This window comes from Maylandia zebra, linkage group LG18, assembly GCF_041146795.1.
Source record: "Maylandia zebra isolate NMK-2024a linkage group LG18, Mzebra_GT3a, whole genome shotgun sequence".
NCBI classification, from domain to species: domain Eukaryota; kingdom Metazoa; phylum Chordata; class Actinopteri; order Cichliformes; family Cichlidae; genus Maylandia; species Maylandia zebra.
Genome location: NC_135184.1, coordinates 26290627 through 26310366, shown reverse-complemented (window position 1 = coordinate 26310366; position 19740 = coordinate 26290627). Strand labels below are relative to the sequence as shown.

The following is a 19740-nucleotide window of genomic DNA, read 5'->3' as shown; positions in this document are numbered from 1 at the left end:
GAGAAATGGCTGCAGTTTTGAAAGCATTTTTTTTATTCAATTTTATTTATGTAGTGCCAAATCACTACACCATGCAGATTTAATGCTTGCAGAACTTGGTTTGGCATTGCTTTGCTTATGTAAGCAAGGCCTTCTGTGCCAAATAGCTTGTCGAGATTACATGTTGCTCCAAAAAATACACATATTGTTCACGACATTGTTCACATGTGCACCATCCCATGGAAATATGGATGCTAGCTTTGGAAGTAAATAAGTGTATCTTGAGATCAGATTTTCAAAATGTATAAATAGTTATTGGTCAACAAACAGGACAGTTTGTGGCCATTCAGTACAAGTTTTATCCTTCACATACAAAGATTCATTTTTCTGAACCATTTAATGATATTATGTACCATAGATGGTGAACTTGCTAGATCATTTGGTAATTGACTTTATTACTTTTGAGATGTTCCACCGTGTGTTTATTAGCATTATACAACTTTTTCAGTTTTTTTGTCCCTTTCCTCTTTTGGAAAGTGATTAATTTGTGCTTTTATTTACATTTTACAAAGCTTTACAACAGGAGTTTCATTTCTGTTCATTTTACGGTTGTGTGCTCATCCTGTTTCTTCAGGTGAACCTCTTCTCTTAAGTCCTTCTTTCACTAAAAGTGTCATCTTCTAACCAAAAAGTTTGAATCAAATATTTTTGAAATTAAAGTAATAATAAGATACTAATTGTAGCAATAATCACATTTAATTTTTAAACCTGCATAGAAATACAAGTCTAAAATCCTGTGAATGAAACAATAAAGAGTCTGGCAAAGTGTGACATTATGAGGGAGAAGTTTATTGAGGAGAGATACAGAGACACAGAAAATAACAACTGATGCATTTCCCCAATTTAACAGTACGCCCTCTGCTAAACAATGCAATTTCACTACAAATGGAACCGTTTTGCTGTTGGTCATCAGCAGATTTATCTTTTTTTAATTACCTTTACCTATCCCCTTCTACATTTAGCTTTGGCAATACAGAATTGTAGTTCATGCCGGTAAGGCAGTCTAAATTAGAGAGAAGGGAGCATTTAGTGAGTAGAGACACGAGAGAGAACGATTAAAGCGCTAGGATCCTTGATGAGGTCTTTATAGTCCACAGGTACAGTATCTCCTTATCATTACCTACTTTATATACATTAGAACACAGTTTAGGCCCACATACACAATAACAAACTGACAGAGAAGCACTTATACGTTGACAATACAACCTTGAGCGCTGATACAAACGCTGACCAGCCAGCTTAAGTGATTGCGAGTAAAACGGAAGAGACTAGAAGAGTTTGAAAATAGGAATGCTAGTCATGATATGCATGGAGTCGCATGTTTCGAACCTGAGAAAAAGGCTAAATGGAAACATGTAAGAACATGTCCTTTCTTTGTTAATGGATGAACGTGTGTTCTGCCACGTTAAAATAGGTATTCTTTCTCTTTTCATTTTACTGTCAGCGTCTGCATCGAAGCTTAAGGCTGCAAGGGTCACAATTTGACCATTGTTACAGCACAGGTGGACACCTATGACGAGGTTAAATGCAGTATTGAGGCTGTTTTCTATATAGAGAGAATACTGAAGGTGCTCCTCAGCCTTGCTATGTGTGTATGGCTGCTACTACAACACAGGAACAACTCACAAAAGTCCAACATTAAAATTGACCCCGGAGGGTTTTTTGATTCATCATTAACAGCTTTGACCATGAAAACAAATAGAAACTGAAACGCCAACAAACGTGCAGACAGACGGCACATGCTCACGTGTTCCCGCACGCCCATACACACGCACATACACATAGTTATCCGCACACGAAAATGCATATTCACACATATACTAAGTTACAACTTCTGTTCCTAAGAGAACATCAAGCTGATATTTAACACTTAGGAGGGGAGGGGGCATTATACAATAAATTAATACAATACTAAATCAAACTCAGCCTACATATAGGCAAATTAGTCCCTCCCCCATATACATACGCACAAAACACGCATACACGCACGCACTCTACACACATACACTCCCATGCAATAAAAGCAGCTTATGTGCCATGCTGCATTTTGGAATGAGTAGGGCAGTACGACTGCTGAGCGTATTTTCATGTAGAAGCAGCAAAGTGGGGGCGGTGGTTGACTTGGCAAAGGGTTTGTGGACGGGGGAGAGGTTCCAGGGACCGATACTGGGTAGTGGACCTGCTAAGCAAACCTGGACCACAGGCGAGCAACAAGCACACGTACACATACACCACAAGACAAGTACCATATTGTACATAAATATATGGACATCGTCACCTGGCAGGAAATCGAGGGTCAAAGGGGGTCAAAGACTTCAGTGTCAGCACTAAGAAGAGACCAGGACAGCAGAGCCATGGCTAAGAGTGGGGGGATGAAATGGATAAGGGAAGGAGATAAGGATATGGGGAATCCCTTTATATGATTATGGAGGGACTTGTCTTGTAGGAGATGGAGGGGGCCGCCGACTTAGGGAAAGTATAGGTAATTATGTGGTGTGAGGTGCCGTAGAGCAGGAATATAAGGTGATTTTTGAAAAGATGAGAAGAAAAAAGAAGAGAAGGGAAGACGAGATAAGAGAGTAACCTTTAGTGTTCACACAAATTTAAAAGATATTTCTTTACATCGTGAATAAGATATGTAAATAGGAAATTAACAAGAAAAAGTAAAAACTTTGTCTTCCACACTAAAGCCAAATAAATATAAAATCTGAGGAATGTAGAGATTATTTATTGAAGCAGTTTGTCATTTTGGGAAATACAAGTCTGTATTATACTGTGCTCATTTCTGTAAGCTAAATATTAAGCTACTACTAGCAGTAAGTTAGCTTAGCCTAGCATAAGCTAGCCTGGTTGGCTCAGTCAGAATATCTGGCATAAGTTTGGGGTTTTTTGTACAGATATGAGCAGATATAATGTGTTACATTATACTGGCTAACTGTGTAACCTTTACGTACTAGCTGTTTCCTGCCTTGTGCTGAGCTAGTGTAAATGGGGATGGTGGTAGCTTTGTGTCAAGTGTGTGAATGTTAGCTAGAAAGCCCTTTAGCATTGAAAAAAGGGCTTGTTGGAGTGGGTGTCAATGAATGAATGAGCCATATTGTATAAACTGCTTTGAGCGCACAAGTAGATATGAAACCAGTGCATTTAACATATTCACAGTAAAATACAGAAATGCCAGTGAGATCAGTGTGAGGGACGTTCCACATGGTGTTTGCTATAAAGCTAATGCACATTTGCTCAAACCTCCTTCTCCTGAGAATTAGTTTCATATTGCATTTTATTTCAAAATCTGTGTATTTTTGAACTTTTAGGTATACCATGTGACTTACAGAAGAATCTGTATTAATATTAAACGGCATTTACTTCAGGTCACTGCTCAACTATTGTTAGTTGACTACTACAGAAGCCCCGGGAGAGCAGATTGCTGCTGAAAAATATAAAACTCATAAAGAGCACATAAAGACCTGTTTCTAGATTTACTTTTCTCAAATTTGATCATTTCTAGGTGATTCCATATTTTATTCAATCAGTAAATGAATAGAGTACTTAATACAAAGAAAAGAGAACTGGAAGCGAGGACTGTACTCACCTTGGGATGCTAGGAGGGGCCCGATTTGGGCGGCTGGGAGCCTGAGGGCTATCAGCACTGTTATTGAAGGGCCCTAGGGGTCCTGGGCGGTTTGGTGGTGGCGGGGCCCCTCTGGGAGCTGGACGTTGGCCTGAAGACATCCTCCTTGGAGCAGTGGGGCTGGGAGGAGGAGACCTGGACAAGGCAAGATATGCGGTAACAGAATATCGTCATACCACCAAATGCCTTTATTTCAAATGGCCACAGTCTCCATGTGTACTGTAATTTTACTTTACCTGCGACCACCAGTAGATCCTCCCACCCAGGAGGTGTCAACAGGTGGAGGCAGTGGGACAGTAATGGTAGAAGTGGAGATATCACCGATGATAGCCAGCGCCTCCTTCAAGGCCTGGTGGGTTCTCAGTACCTCGTCTCTCCTCTGGGCCTGCTCCTGGGACTCATCCATTAGGGCATTCTGGTCACCGGCAGAGTACAGCTGGGCCAACAGCTCTGCGTTGATGAAGTCTTTCACCTAGTGGCAGAAAGAGGTAGTGGAAGATGGAAAATCATAATTGTGAAAATGAAGAAAAAGCACAGTCCTGCTGTTTTAATACAGTAACAACCAAAGAAAATTTGTCTTTGTTTCCTATTTAATGAAGACATTTAAGTATTTATTTTTACATTGTTGATCATGAGATGCATGATGGTCTTGGGCATGAGGTCCCTGATGCACTTGTTGACTATAGCCATATAAGAGTCCACCAGGTTACGGATGGTTTCCACTTTACGCTCAAGCTGAGGGTCCATGGAGAAGTTGTCTGTGCTAGTGGTCTTCTCACTCTCAACCTGCAGATGTAGAAAGGCAGCATTTAGATCCATGCTGGCAAGTGTACATTTGCATGTTAACTTCAGATTTTCTATAATTTTGCTTTGTTCTGTATATTTTATATTGGATTTGTTTTTTACTTTAAAGCATAGTATGTGGGATCACAAGTCACCGTATGTTATGTGTACACGAGTGTTTTCCTTTTCCCATGTTGCCCTGTATGTAGTTGTAACCTTCCCATTTTATTGTAAAGGTTAGTTGCTTATGTGGATTTCTGTGACCTTTCACATCTTTGTTCTTCACCCTGCCCTCATTATTTTTTTTTTTATTTAGTTCACCTGTGCCTTGTCTGTGCAAATAATCCATGTGATATTTGATCATAGTCTTGTCTCCCCGTCTTGTGTCTTTTCCTGCTGGCTTTCTGTATTTGCCTCATTTGGGTTACTGGATTTTTTTCGTTGCTGCAACTGCATCACTTTTTGTTCACTTCAAGTTTTCTTTAAATATGTTTTGATTAACTCTAACCTTAAACCTGACCTGCCTTAAGCCTCATGCTCTCAGCAACTGGCTCTACATAAAAATTAAATGAAAGGAGCTAAATTAATGGAATTTTTTCCAACCGTAATTGTCTTCTCAGGATAGACCCCAGCACGCAGGAGAGACGATTTCCAGCTGTCCACATCATCCTGAGAGTCGCAGGCCAACTCCAGGGTGCGATTGTCCTTATACACATTCCTGAGGACAGGAGAGCATGTGTGAGACAAAGCGAGAACAAAGCTCATAATCTGTACTATCCCATGTAAAAAAGTAGAAGAGTGTATTTAATTAAGCAAATAATCTGGATTTCTCAATTTGAAATCTGCTTCTGATACAGTATCAAACAGAAGGCCAAGTTGAACCCACTGTAAAAATCATACATTTCTATAGCAGACAGTAAAAGGGAGAGGAACTTTAATTTAATGCATTTAATGCTTTGTCTATTACTTATTTACTTTGATGCAATATGAATGGTCATGAATGACGTCTTTATCAGTTGGAAAAGCAGTAAAACCAATAAAAATTATAGTTAAAAGTCTAAAATTCATGCCTTCTACCCATCTGCCAAAGCAGTCCAGTGGGCCAGATGAGAATATTTGGCAGACCGATTCTGGCCCTCATGCCTTCTGTTTGACACCCCTATGCATTGTCACTGTATTTGCACATAATCAAATTCGGATGACGATGCAAAAAATGTCTAATTTTTTAAGTTAACAAGAACAAAACTTAGAAAACTGATCAGGTACATGTGAAGGCGATCTCTCGCCAAAATTATTCGATCAATAAAAGTAATTTCCCTTCACCTTTAACTGGCCACAAACTAAAGTCATTTCCATTTCTCCTTTTAGGCTATGAAACAGAGTCTGAGTCGAACTCACAGAGTCACCTTTAATATTTAAGAATGTGCAGTTTAAAGTTTCAAACCTCTAATGTGAGGCTATCATGTTAAAAATAAACAGCGGCAGAGAGCACACACTGAGCAGTAACTTAAATATGTTAATCTCTTTATTTTACTTATTTATTTTATTCTCCATGCTTGTGACGATCAAAGTAACAATTCTTTCTGCAGCATTAGGCCTGCCAGTGTTGCATTTTCTTTATTTTTTACATTCTTCATATCTATTCCTTTGAGAATGCCTCTGATTAGAGTTAGTGGTGCTCAGTTGATGAACAGAATCAAATGACACATCCAAGCCTCTTTTTAAATATGAACAAATCAACATATGTATATGCTTATTTGCTAGATGGTGTTTTGGCACTCTGCACATACATCAGCTCACTACTGCAACATCAAGACCTTCAAGGACCTCAGTTTGTTGCGGCAATTTTCTATAACATGCGCTGTCTAAAAGATAGTGTGTCGTAGCACCAAATGTACATCAAATGTAACTGTCAAACTTCAAAAACTGAGAAGGATCGAACCTAAATCTTTGTAGCTTGTCTTAACCTGTATTCACACTCCACTATAAGAAACATAATCCCAAACATTTCAGCCTCTGCTTCAACACACAGGCCTCCGTCTTCTCCATGCGTGTGCTCTAATAAGTCTTGGTTCCTCTAGGCATCTATAAATCCGACTATTACAAAGGTTAATAAAAAAGCAGATATTTGAAGATCTCTCAGCTGACCTTGACTCCGTGTTAAAGATGCAGAATATGTGCTTGCTGGACATAAAACTCTTCTCCACGTCGCGCACCTTCAGGTTGTCCAGGGGCAGCATGTACTTCTTCTCTTTCTCCTGCGGACCAGGAAAGCAGAAGGTACGTACCGCAATCACTTTTTTTAACCGAAACATTTTCATCTGCCATGCAAAGAACAGCATTATGTGACATAGGTAAGAGAAAAGGTGACATCCATTTCTTTGTTTTTTTGTAAGAGAGGAAAAAGAGCAGAAAGAGTAAGAGGAGGGACAGGAGGGAGGAGGAATGGGGGAGAAATGAGAGTGGGAGGTAAGAGGGTGGGGGGGCAGTGGGGTGAGTAGGTGGGAAGGGAGAAACAGAAAGAAAAAGGGAGAAGGAGAGCACATGTGGAAGTCATTACAGTGTGGGTCAAGACACAGTCGTTCTTCACGGTGCGTTTGCTGGTGGAGAGCTGGTAGCTGTCGGGCGGGGAAACTCTGGTCGTGGTTAAGAAGGAGAAAACGCTGATATAATCGCACAGGAGGTCCAGATAACACACCACTCAAGCAGTGGTGTTGATGTGGAGGACACACAGGTTCTGGCAGGAGCTGTGACAGATCTTTTATTTTTTTCATCCCAGCCTTCATCTTTCTTAACTGTCTTTTTTTTCCTTTTATCCCTCCCCCTCAATATTTTTTCAATATTTTTCCTTCCCATTCCAGAGGGGCCCACTTCCTGCCTGATTTTTCTTCTTCTTTTTTCTTTTTTTTGAATGAGGGAGAGAGAGAGGGAGCAAGAGAGATTAAATGACAGCCTGGCGTTAAAACTCAACATCTGGTAGTGCTTAGCAGCACACAGGGAAGCAGGGAAGGAGGGAGAAGTTAAAGAGATGGCGGCTGAAGGAGGGAGGAAGAAAGACCGAGAAGAAGGAGTGCTGAAGTGGATTTACAAAAGATTTGCAGAACAAAGTCCACATCTGGCGCGATGGTCTGGAACGTGGTGCTAGATGCTTGCAGGTAAGAATTAAAGGAGATAAGGACGGGAGAAGAAGACGCAGGAAAACTCTGCAGACCCTTCTGTGTTCTATTCCCCAAGGGGTCACTACAACCCATATATGGTCACACAGGTCCCCTCCCTCTTCCTCTCCCTTTCTCACTCACTCACTCACTCCCCCCACCTCTGCCTCCCCCCCACCCTCCGTCTCTCTCTTTCCCTCTTTTTTGTAATATCCCCTCCCTGAACGTGTAGCCAGTCTGTCCCGGTCGTCTGAGCGAATATGCCACGTCAAGGCTGGATACTCCTCATGGCCGGCGTGACCAAAACGGACCGCGAGGGGACCCCGAGCTTAAACGCCCACCAAAACAAATAAGCGAGAGATGCGACCCAAAAACCAAAAGGGGGGAAAGAGACGAATGCGGATGAGACAGAAACTTTTTTGAAAAGTTTTCGACACGCTGGATCCTTTGCTGCCAAAATGGAGAGGAGGCGAAGGGAGGGCACGGACGACGGAGCCGCAAGCATCTGGGGAAGCAGGAAAACCAGCGCACAAGGCCTGGCTCTAATTCCGGCTCCGTCCACCCAGTGTTCAGACTACCTGTTCATTGTCATACTGGTGTACAGTAGTCTGCACATTGGTTAGACTGGGCATGGACCCTCTTCTGTCAGTCTGTCTTTCTGTGTCCCTTTCTCTCTCTCTGTTTCTATATCAGGTCTTTGACATGTGTGTGTGTGTGGGGTGGGTTTGTTTTTATTGCATCTTTTGCCTCTTCCTCACTCTTCACTATTTTGAATCTTTTTGCAGTCTGTATTTGTTCCGTATCATCTGTATTTTGTCCAAAGCGCCCTCTAACGCTCACCACTTTCCTTTCGGTTCTTTTGGGGAATAAACATATATCACCAAACATCACCAACACTAAGTGCAGCTTTGAAAAACCAGGGTGTAAAAAAAAGAAGAAGAAGAAAAAAAAAGAATCAGTCCAATCAGAAGCTTTAACCCACAAGCTCGCATAATTTATGGCATGAATGAGTAAATGTGCAGGCTGCTAGCCTGGTGCCTCTGATGAAGATGTGGTCCTGTGGAAGTGGGGGTGGGGGGATTGGGGAGGAGGAGGAGGAGGAGCGAATGTGGCTGCAAAGCATCAAACACAAGCCAAAGGAACGAAGGGCCAATCAATCAAGTGGAGTTTGAAAATACAGTCAGACACCTCCAGGGAAGTTATTTCAGTGGGTGGTCAGAATGGGACTGGAAAACTGTGAGGCACAGGACAAAGGAGCTATAGTAGACTTCTAAGGTGTCGAACGCTAAATGCTAAAGGCTGATAGGAAAAGTGCGATAACGCAAATAAAACAAAAGAGAGCTATACTCATAAATATGGCTTCAGCTAAGAGCGATTGTTCCGTCTATTAAGTTGAGATCTTGTGCTGGAGCTCTTTTGCACACTGTGACACATTTAAGCATTACACATATGAAGGATTAAAGGAAATGACTGTCATGAAGTGATTGGTAAGGATGTTGAAGGTCGGTCGAATTGCGGGAAGGGGGGGGGGGTGTTGAGCAGGGCACTGATATTGAGTCGAGGGGTTTCTCTTCACCGCAAACACTGGAGGCTCATGTTTGGATTACAAACTTATAATTTTCCTGCCAAGAATGCGAGCAGTTCCAAAGTAACTGGCAGCCACATTAAGAGGGAGAGAGAGAGAGGGAGAGAGTGGGTGAGTGTGCAGATGTGTCTATGTGCATCCACGCATGTGCACGTGCATTGGGACTATAGAAAGTTCACAGAGTGTAAAACAGAAATATACAAGGCGAAGCCAGCGGAGTCTATAATTTCCTGCACCACCACACTGACGTCTCAAATGACAATCTTTGGACTCGGCGCTGCGCGGCCCCATGTGCTGGTCTCAGGGCTGAGTGTGCTTTCATATATTTTGGGTGTCTGCGATTGAACATTTGGTTGGGATTTGGTCCTGTTCCAAATTTGCAAAAGAAGAAGAAGAAGCAAATGCCTAAACTCCCAAAGGAAAGAGGTGGGGAGAGAAGAAAGAGAGATATGAGGGGGGTTGAGGGGGGATTCGAGACAAAACACAAGATGAACGGAAAGACTGAGTGAATGACAGAAATGTGGCCAAAACTCCTCGCAATGGTGACTCATACAGTAAACTGCTCCATCACGGTGATGATCTGCTGCTCAGCAATGCCTGAAAAATGCACAAAAAGCAGTCGACCGGTCTGGGGATAAGTCGAAAGAACGCCCAATTGGAAGCACATATGTTGTAATGAAGGCTGCAGAGAAGGCCATTGTCTCTGTGCATTCCCCTTTTTGGAGCCGTACCACAGCAAGAGACTAAACGAGGCCCAATAAACAAGCAGAGACCACACCGACTGGCTGAGGGAGTTGCAGTGTGTCTGCCTATCTACACTTGCTGTGCAGAATATCCTCCAACCTGTACAGCAGGCACAGACAGGCAGATAGACATCAGCCCACCAAGATTAAGCCAGGAGGATGGACCGAATGCTTCATCCTGTTCATGCAGGCTTGTGGTGCAGATGGTGTGCTCAGCTACAAGACCAGTATGCTGCTGCTGGTTGGTCTGTACTTGATATTTTCAAGGATAACTGAAATAAATAAATAAATAAAATTCTTTTTGACCAGTGATTTGAGTCATGTATCCATGTAGAAAGTTGAATGCTCCTTCCTTTCAGCATAGCGTCTTTAAGTTTTAGTTATTTTTATCCCAGTATAGTAAACGTGTGACATAATATCAGTATTTTCAGGAAGAAACAAAAAATTCAAAGTCAAAAAGTCTAATTAACTATAAGGAGACAAGCGTGGATACTGAATCCAAACACTTAAATCCTGGCCTCCTCATCACAACAGCCAACGCCTCACACAGCACATTTGAGCCACAGAAATAACATTGTATAAAAATACTGATCATAGCCGCTTTAAACCTACCTCGTCATCCTTGAACCAGGAGAGACTCTCAGCAGTCAGGACAAACCAGTACTCCTTGGCTCCTCCCTTCATGATGCTGATATTGTTAATAGTCAGCCAGCCTTTGCGGATGACCTGTGAGGTGGAAGGAGGTGAGGTCAGAAAGTCAGGAAGACATCTACGGACAAACCCTGCCCCCAAAAAAGTAAATAAAAACATAAACTACACGTAAAAGAAAGAGAACGACACGGTCCTAATGATCAACGACTCCTCCGCCTTTCAAGACGGACACCGCAAATTAGTGCAAATCACCCAAAGCATGACTTGCGATGAAATGCGTGTGAAGGTCAGGTTAGGTGTGTCTTTGTGACTCACGGCAGAGCCGAGCGTGTGACTGTGTGTCAGTGCGATCTCATTCACTGTGCTCACAATGCCACAAGCAGAGGCCCGTGTTAGCTGGTTAAGTGACCGCCGTGTTTAGTGCTTCAAGCACACAGAGTGTGTGTGTGTGTCTCCTGTGGTGTATTAACCCTACAAGCCCTACATAAACAGGCCAGAGGGCACAGTGCCAAGTGATTATTAGGTTAGATAACTGTCAGTCTTACACCGCCTAAGACTCACAAAGGAGGTTACCCGAATCATTACAAAGCCTTTGTGTCTTAGGCCCAAATGAGAGAGCTGCTTTGTAGCTGAAAGCATCCCAGGACACCAAAAAGAAATCTTTTTTTTACGCTTCTTATCTTATCTTAGAGATTTACTTTAACAGCCATGCCAAAAGCACATTTTCACTATTACATGTTTAGCTGGTAACCCCCTGTAGTCTGTGGGCCTTGGTGGGTGTAGGCGGTGTTAGAAAGCACACATTTATTAAAGAAAACTCTTACGATCAGGCCTGATGCAGGAGGAGAGGAGGCCTACAACAGGAAGGGATGTGGGGGTTTTAGACACCATGTGGCACTAAAAAAAAAGGCAAATTTTCTAATGCAACTTGTTTTAAAGTTGACCCTCTGTTGAGCCTCTGGCCAACAGAAGTGTACACAGCCAATTAGCATTCTTTACCTGTCAGAGTGGAAAATGAGGGGAAAATGTTTTCTTTTATGTAGCAGTGCTGGAGAGCACCACACAATGGGCTGAGTTGTTACTGCAGGCACAAATTACATTGCAAACCATAACCCACAATGAGCGATACTCACCAACAGACACCCAGCTAAGAGGGCAGCTGAGATTCTCACTAAGGGATGGGGATGAAATGCAAAGTGGCACCTTGATGACACAGGAGGGGTTCAAACAAAGGGAAATGTCTCAACAACAACAACACCAGTGATGATGGTGGCAAAAAGTAACAGAACCCAAGAGATTCTTTCACTAAGGCTACTGGAAGCAAATAAAAATAAAGAAATAAAGAGATCAAAATAAAACACACTGTTCAAAGTTGGTGCCCAATTAAAACATAATACAACATGCATGACGAAAGGGAGAAATAAGTAATAACATAATCTAAAAAAACAATGCAAAGGTAAAATGCATATAACATAATGTTTGTGCAATGCATAAGATTTACTCAAATGAAAGAGAGTGCTTTGCACAAGATCTCTTTCATTTCAGCTCTTTGTATTTTCTTTGCAGTAGCCATCTTGCCGCTGTGTGGGTGTGCAGTACTCCCTCGACCTCCACTGTTTGACACACGAGACGTGACAAATGCTCACCTGATTGCCTGCTGAACTCTGGCTCTTATTAGTCTGACTGCTCCTCTGCTGCGCGCTGCCGCCCAGAAGCAACAAAACAGAGATGGAAGGGCGATGCGGAGATGAGAGGCAAACACAGAGAAAATAGAAGGTGACAAACATGATGGGGTAAAAGAGGAGTTTCTAAGCATTTGTTTTTACTAGCCTGACATGAGCAGTATTAAAGAATGCATCATAGTAGAGCTAAGTTGAGGGATTGACTCTTTACTTAGCAAATCCAATGAAGTCTTCGTGGTTAGTGTTGATGTAAGAGAGCTGGATGTCAATCAACAGCAGAACCTGGAAATGAAAATCAATGTGTGAATTTGGGTAAAATATTCGCATTGACTTTCTTTAGTTGGACAAGCAGCATTAAGACCTCACTTTTTTCTGTACTTTAAAAAAATGGACATATATCCAGTGTGTCAACTGGTTTGTGAAACCCTGTTATGAATCATAGACAGTATGACACACAAATGTGACTTCTGGGTTGGAAAAATGAAGTCAATGCTGAAGTGCCTTAAACCTGCACTGGTTGCAAGTAACTTCCAATCCTATAGAAATCTATAGGGAAACAGCTTTTTGATGTAAACACTGACCTGTTCAGTTTGTGATCTCAGTCACTCATTTTGGTTCATGTTGAATAAAACAAAATTGAATCTTTATCATTGTGTTTCAAAGTATTAGATTATCTGTATGAAACTGCACTGTCATTGACTTAACAATGTGTCAATCATGTGTTATTAGCCTATGAACATGCAGTTTCACAGGTCAAATTGTCATATCTATTATTTTGCAAAGATTTGATTTATTTTATTTATCTATTTTGTATATTACTGTTATGACCCAGGGTCATTATTTGTGGTACGGGGTTGTTATTGTTTGTATTTGTATTCAGCGATGCTTGTTTCCAGGTGGAGGCCGCCCATTGGTGGAGGAAGGAAAGAGGCCAGCTACAAAAGGGGTTGGACTGGGCCGGTGAAGAGACTTTTCCTGGTTCCCCGTGAGCTGTGTGGCTGGGGACCGTCGTGGCGTGTGACTGCACGGGGCTGCAATATTAATGTTGAAAAAGGGTTGTACCTGGGCTTGGTAGCTGTAGGGGTGGGAAGCCGTTTTCTTTTATTCCCCTCTTTTTTCCTGTTTCGGGTAGGGAGACAGGTTAGAGAATTGTATTTTGTTTTGGAATCGTGGGAGGTAAGTTAGCTCTGTTTTTCTTTCTAGTGTGTTTTGTTTGTTGTTTTGGCATCGCCCACCCTGAAGCTCGCTACCTGTTCAGTGAATAAATTAACCAAACTCGTCATTCTGCCGTGGTGTGTTTTTTTTGTTGTGTTGCACCCCGGCTTCGGGCCGGTGTGTAACATAAATGGGGGCTCGTCCATTTGAGGGATTTCGGGTTCGTTTGTGTGTCGTGGGGCTCGTGTGGGTGTGTGGGGTTGTTTTTTGTGTGTTTGGGGGTTGTTGGTGTGGGTGGCCGCGGATGGAGTTCGATGTGGACAAGTTTGCCGAGGCGCCTTCCTTGCAGCAGTTGGGTCGGTGTCGGAGGGAGGATTTGTTGCTTATTGCGGGCCGTTTTGATGTGCGAGCGCCGGCGGGGGTAAAGAAGGAGGATTTGCGGCAGCTTGTCGCGGTGGCTTTGAGCGAGCGGGGTTTATTGTCGGGCGTGCCGCTTGTTGGTGGAACGGGCGGGGCGGTTGTGGAGCCGTTGGCTCCGGTGTCTGTTCCTCCTGTGGCCACCCCCTCTGTGGCTCCTCCGGCTCCGGTGGTGGGGTCGTCGGCGGAGGAGCTCCAGTTGTTGCTCCGCATTAAGGAGGTGGAGTTGAGTAGTCACCGGTTGGAGGTAGAAGCGATGCATCTGAGGGTGAGGGCGTTGGAGTTGGAGCGTGGACCTCCGCCGCGTGCCCCTGACTCTACGCCGCGTGCCCCTGTCTCTACGCCGCCCACGTCTGCGCCCTCTGTGCTCCCTGCGCCGCCGGCGCCTGGTCCCGCCCCGGCTCTCCGTCAGGATTTTGATGTTGGGAGGCACATTAAATTGGTGCCGCCCTTTTGTGAATCGGAGGTGGAGTCGTTTTTTTTCTGCTTTTGAGCGTGTGGCTGCCGCGTTACAGTGGCCGGAGGAGGTCTGGGTTTTACTGTTGCAGTGTCGGCTGGTGGGTAGGGCTCAGGAGGTGTGGGCTAGCCTGTCGGCATCTGAGAGCTTGGATTATGGTGTGGTTAAGGCTGCTGTATTGCGTGCTTTTGAGTTGGTGCCTGAAGCGTACCGTCAGAAGTTTCGGCAGTGTGTGAGGGGGGGGGGATCAGACTTATGTGGAGTTTGCGCGCGAGAAGGGTTTGCTCTTTGATCGGTGGTGCCAGGCTAGTGAGGTTAAGGAGTTTGCACAGCTGAGGGAGTTAGTGTTATTGGAGGATTTCAAAGGGTGTTTGCCAGAGCGGGTGGTTGTTTATTTGAACGAGCAGAAGGTCGTTTCCCTCGCGAAAGCGGCGGTTCTGGCAGATGAGTTTGCTTTGACGCATAAGAGGGGTTTTCCCCTCCGTTACGTCGGAGTTCTAGAGTTTTGCCGGAGGGGGGGGGGGGGGGCGTTCTCCCCCGCTCTCGCGGCGTAGCCCTACGGTGGCCGCTGGGGACCGCCGATGTTTTTTTTGTCATGAGCTCGGTCATCTCGTTGCTTCTTGTCCCGTGCTGAGGGCGAGGGAGGGGGCGCGGGCCAACATTTCGGGGGGGGGCCGTGCAGTGTTGCTCCGCGGTGACCCGCCCTAGCTTAATGCCGATTGGCGTCGTTCCGCGGGGGATAGATGAGGTGTTTCGACCGTTTATTTCGTCGGGGTTTTTATCGTTGTCTGGTGATGCGGGGGACCGGGTTCCGATCACCATCTTGAGGGATACAGGGGCGAAGCATTCGGTGGCGCGGCGTGGAGTCGTGCCTTTCTCTCAGCAGTCGTATTGTGGTTCTGACTTACTGGTGTGGGGTATACAGATGAGTATTCTACGCATGCCTCTCCATACGGTTACTTTGACCTCGTCTTTTGTATCGGGCGCTGTGCGGGTGGGGGTTCGAGATCAGCTGCCGATTGAAGGTATTGATCTTATTTTGGGGAATGACTTGGCCGGGGGAAAAGTGTTTCCGGCTACTCCGGAAGTTATTGAGTGTCCTACCTCGGATCGGTTATGCCACTTTCCGTCGGAGCTGGGTGACTCCACGGTTTTTCCGGCATGTGTGGTTACTCGTGCTCAAGCTCGTCGCTTGGGTGGTGAGGTGGACATATCCGGAATGTTTCCGGACGGCTCTGAGCCGCATGATAGTTCTGTTCCGGGGGTGGATGGTGGGACGGCGAAGGTTTTTAGTGTGGTGTCGGAGGATTTACGCCTGGCGGTAAACAGGGAGCAGCTCATTGCGGCCCAACAGGCTGATGATACGTTGTCTGCCTGTCGAGCTGCTGCCTTGCAGCCAGGGGCGGTGCCTGGTGCTGCTTCTTATGAGGTTGATCGCGGGGTTCTGTTACGCAATTGGGCTCCGGTGGGTGGGTTGGGGGGTGAGGTGGTCACTCAGGTGGTGGTGCCGACGGAGTACCGACCCCAGGTTTTGAGTCTGGCCCATGAGCATCATCTGTCAGGCCACTTGGGGATTAAAAAAACTTATGACCGAGTGCTTCGTTACTTTTTTTGGCCGGGGCTTAAGTCTGATGTGGCGTGCTATTGTCGGTCCTGTCATGTGTGCCAGGTGTCGGGTAAGCCCAATCAGGTCATTCCACCCGCCCCGTTACATCCAATTCCTGCAATAGGGGAGCCCTTCGAGCATGTTATTGTGGACTGTGTAGGGCCTTTACCGAAAACTAAGGCGGGTTACCAGTACGTACTCACCATAATGTGTGCGGCCACACGGTTTCCAGAAGCTATCCCCCTGCGATCGCTTAGGGCTAAGGCCGTGGTGAAAGCCTTAGTACAGTTCTTTTCTATATTTGGGTTACCGAAGTACATTCAGACCGATCAGGGCTCTAATTTTCTGTCGGGGGTTTTTGCTCAGGTGATGACTGAGTTGTCGGTTAAGCACCGGGTGTCTAGTGCTTATCACCCAGAAACACAGGGGGCTTTGGAGCGATTCCATCAGACCTTGAAGGCCATGTTACGGAAGTACTGTTTTGAAACTGAGTCCGAATGGGATGTGGGCCTGCCGTTATTGCTATTTGCCATTCGAGAGACCACACAAGAGTCCCTGGGTTTTAGCCCGGCGGCGTTGGTTTTTGGGCATACGGTGCGTGGACCCCTACGTCTGCTCCAAGAGGGGTGGCTCGCGCAGCCCGACCAGCCGCGGCCCGTGCACAACGTGCTTGACTATGTAAGTTCGTTTAGGGAGAGGCTGCACGCTGCATGTGAGTTGGCGCGCAGGTCGCTTTCCGGTGCTCAGGAGAAGATGAAAGAGAGGTATGATAGGAAGACCCTCAAGCGCACCTTTTTGCCTGGTGAGCGTGTTTTAGTTCTCTTACCCATTGTGGGTTCATGTTTCCAAGCTCGTTTTAGTGGTCCGTATGAGATCGAGCGCCAAGTTAGTGACACGGATTACCTGATTAAAACCCCGGATAGGCGGAAGAAGTCCCGGGTTTGTCATGTTAATATGCTCAAGAAATATGTGGACCGGAACCAGAGCCAGACTAACTCTGTTTCCCCTGTGGTGACGGTGGGTTCACCCTCCTACCAACCGGAGGTGGATGGGTTGCGTGAACCCCAGGGACCCAGCTCGGGGGCCCGCTTGGAGAATTCAAAGATCTTGGAGGACCTTGAGGCTCATTTGCTTTATTTGGGTGAGCCCCACAGGCAGGATATTTACAATCTGATCTGTGGTCATATTGTGCTCTTTAGTGACAAGCCGACTCAGACCACTATGCTTGAGCATGATATAGATGTTGGCGAACACCGGCCCATTAAGCAGCATGCCTATCGGGTCAATCCCGGAAAGCGGGCAATCATGAGGAAGGAGGTGGAATACCTGTTGGAGAATGGTTTTGCGGTGCCCAGCTTCAGTCCATGGAGCTCTCCTACCCTCTTGGTGCCTAAATCTGATCAAACCCCACGTTTTTGTAATGATTACCGTAAAGTAAATGCCATCACCAAGCCAGACTCCTTTCCGCTCCCCCGTATGGATGACTGTGTTGATAGGGTGGGCTCAGCCAGATTTGTCACCAAGCTAGATCTTTTGAAAGGTTATTGGCAAGTGCCCCTGTCGCAACGGGCGGCGGAGATTTCAGCTTTTGTGACACCAGACCATTTCCTGCAATATACGGTGATGCCGTTTGGGTTGAGAAATGCTCCCGCCACGTTTCAAAGGCTGATGAACATGGTGCTACTGGGTGTTCAGGGATGCGAGGTCTACTTAGATGATATTGTGGATTACTCGCTGACCTGGCTAGAGCACATGGAGACGCTACGGGAGGTTCTTGTCCGATTGAAGGGTGCCTGTTTGACAGTCAATTTGGCCAAATGCGAGTTTGGCAAAGCTGTGGTTACCTACCTAGGGAAGCAGGTGGGACAGGGGCAGGTACGCCCTCTCATGGCCAAAGTCCAGGCCGTCTTGGATTTCCCTGTACCAACTACGCGGCGTCAGCTTCACCGTTTTTTGGGAATGTGTGGCTACTATCGAGGGTTCTGCAAAAATTTCGCCACCGTGGTTATTCCTCTGACAGCCCTGACAAGTCCATCGTGCCTGTTTTTGTGGAACTCTGATTGTCAGGATGCCTTTGACTCAGCCAAAGCCCTGTTGTGCAGTGCCCCAGTGTTAGGTGCCCCTGACTTCACTCGGGTGTTTAAGTTAGAGGTGGATGCCAGTGCGCATGGTGCGGGTGCTGTACTCCTGCAGGAGGATGACCAGGGTATTGATCACCCCGTGTGTTACTTCTCAAGAAAATTCAATAAACATCAGGTGAATTATAGTACCATCGAGAAGGAAGCTTTAGCGTTACTCTTAGCCCTCCAACATTTTGAGGTGTATGTCAGTTCCAGCCCCGCTCCAACCGCTGTGTATACGGACCACAACCCCTTGGTTTTCCTCTCTCGCATGAGGAATAACAATCAGCGTCTCATGCGTTGGTCTTTGCTGCTGCAGGACCTTAATATTGACATCCATCATCTTAGAGGGGCTGATAATATTGTGGCCGATGCCCTATCCCGGGTGGAGACCTAGGTCTAGCATCTCTCTAATGAGATGCTTGACTTTAGGTGGGGGGGTGTTATGACCCAGGGTCATTATTTGTGGTACGGGGTTGTTATTGTTTGTATTTGTATTCAGCGATGCTTGTTTCCAGGTGGAGGCCGCCCATTGGTGGAGGAAGGAAAGAGGCCAGCTACAAAAGGGGTTGGACTGGGCCGGTGAAGAGACTTTTCCTGGTTCCCCGTGAGCTGTGTGGCTGGGGACCGTCGTGGCGTGTGACTGCACGGGGCTGCAATATTAATGTTGAAAAAGGGTTGTACCTGGGCTTGGTAGCTGTAGGGGTGGGAAGCCGTTTTCTTTTATTCCCCTCTTTTTTCCTGTTTCGGGTAGGGAGACAGGTTAGAGAATTGTATTTTGTTTTGGAATCGTGGGAGGTAAGTTAGCTCTGTTTTTCTTTCTAGTGTGTTTTGTTTGTTGTTTTGGCATCGCCCACCCTGAAGCTCGCTACCTGTTCAGTGAATAAATTAACCAAACTCGTCATTCTGCCGTGGTGTGTTTTTTTTTTTTTTTTTTTTTTTTTTGTTTGTTTGTCGTTATTATGTATCGGGTTTATTTTTTTGTTGTGTTGCACCCCGGCTTCGGGGTGCAACACATTATTTTGAAGATGTTGACAGTAGAAGCTCTCAAAAACTTCAGAAAGAAGCAGTGAGATAATGGTAGCTTACACCCATCTTTTATTCTGTTTGTTTAGCAGTGTCAAATTTTAATATTTGTCCATGTTGGTTTCTTTCTTCTCAGGAAAAGACCATGTTCGGGGGGAAAGATGGAGTGCTAAGGTGTAGGTTGTATTGACACAACAGAGACACAGCTACTTGCTAATTAGTGCTAAGTAATCTCATAGTATTATAGTGTACTAATATAGTGACAGCTAAAAATTTACTCACTAAAAACCAGAGCATGTGAAGCAACACTTAATAATCTGTCATATTATTGTCAAATATTTGCACTAAAGTGCCTCAAAAGACTCGTTGATGCTCGCTAGCTTGAGCAGTAGCCGGGTTAGCCTATGTTAGCATGAAGAATATAAACAGAGAAACAGCTAGCTTGGCGCTATCCAGAACATAAAGCCAAAGTGTGCCATTTGTACACAAGTGACAAGTTTTGGAAAAATTGTGAGATAATCTTTGCTATTTTTTTATATTTGTTTTGTTTGTTGCCTTTGAGTTGTTACTAAACAGTAACAAAACAAACCTGATCCTTGGCCCGACTCTCTCTGTCTCGGATGTGAGACGTGACAATTCTCTCAGTTTCCTCACGCAGCATGGGGAAGCATTCCAGCTGAAAACATAGTAAAC

The 19740-nt window shown here is 45.2% G+C and overlaps 1 protein-coding gene and 1 long non-coding RNA gene across 5 annotated transcripts in view; one reads left to right on the top strand and one right to left on the bottom strand.

Moving 5' to 3' along the window:
* Positions 1 to 807: 807 nt before the first annotated feature.
* Positions 808 to 19740, bottom strand: part of dnm3b (dynamin 3b) — a 28736-nt gene continuing 9803 nt past the window's right edge. For 2 of the 4 annotated variants that reach the window (XM_076876309.1, XM_076876310.1), the window contains exons 12-22: positions 19637 to 19723; positions 12478 to 12548; positions 12231 to 12285; positions 11409 to 11438; positions 10546 to 10659; positions 6599 to 6708; positions 5054 to 5168; positions 4289 to 4453; positions 3904 to 4139; positions 3629 to 3802; positions 808 to 2505 (exon numbers count right to left, since the gene is read on the bottom strand). In XM_076876309.1, coding sequence (XP_076732424.1) covers positions 2463 to 2505; positions 3629 to 3802; positions 3904 to 4139; positions 4289 to 4453; positions 5054 to 5168; positions 6599 to 6708; positions 10546 to 10659; positions 11409 to 11438; positions 12231 to 12285; positions 12478 to 12548; positions 19637 to 19723 — 1200 coding nt within the window. In that variant the 3' untranslated portion in view covers positions 808 to 2462. The remainder of the gene's footprint in view (positions 2506 to 3628; positions 3803 to 3903; positions 4140 to 4288; positions 4454 to 5053; positions 5169 to 6598; positions 6709 to 10545; positions 10660 to 11408; positions 11439 to 12230; positions 12286 to 12477; positions 12549 to 19636; positions 19724 to 19740) is intronic. The other 2 variants (XM_076876311.1, XM_004567174.6) reach the window with 2 other exon arrangements.
* LOC143413384 (uncharacterized) lies at positions 7048 to 19640 on the top strand. Its single transcript, XR_013094009.1, has 3 exons — positions 7048 to 7605; positions 12151 to 12360; positions 19184 to 19640. It is a non-coding gene; the product is annotated as an uncharacterized LOC143413384 (long non-coding RNA).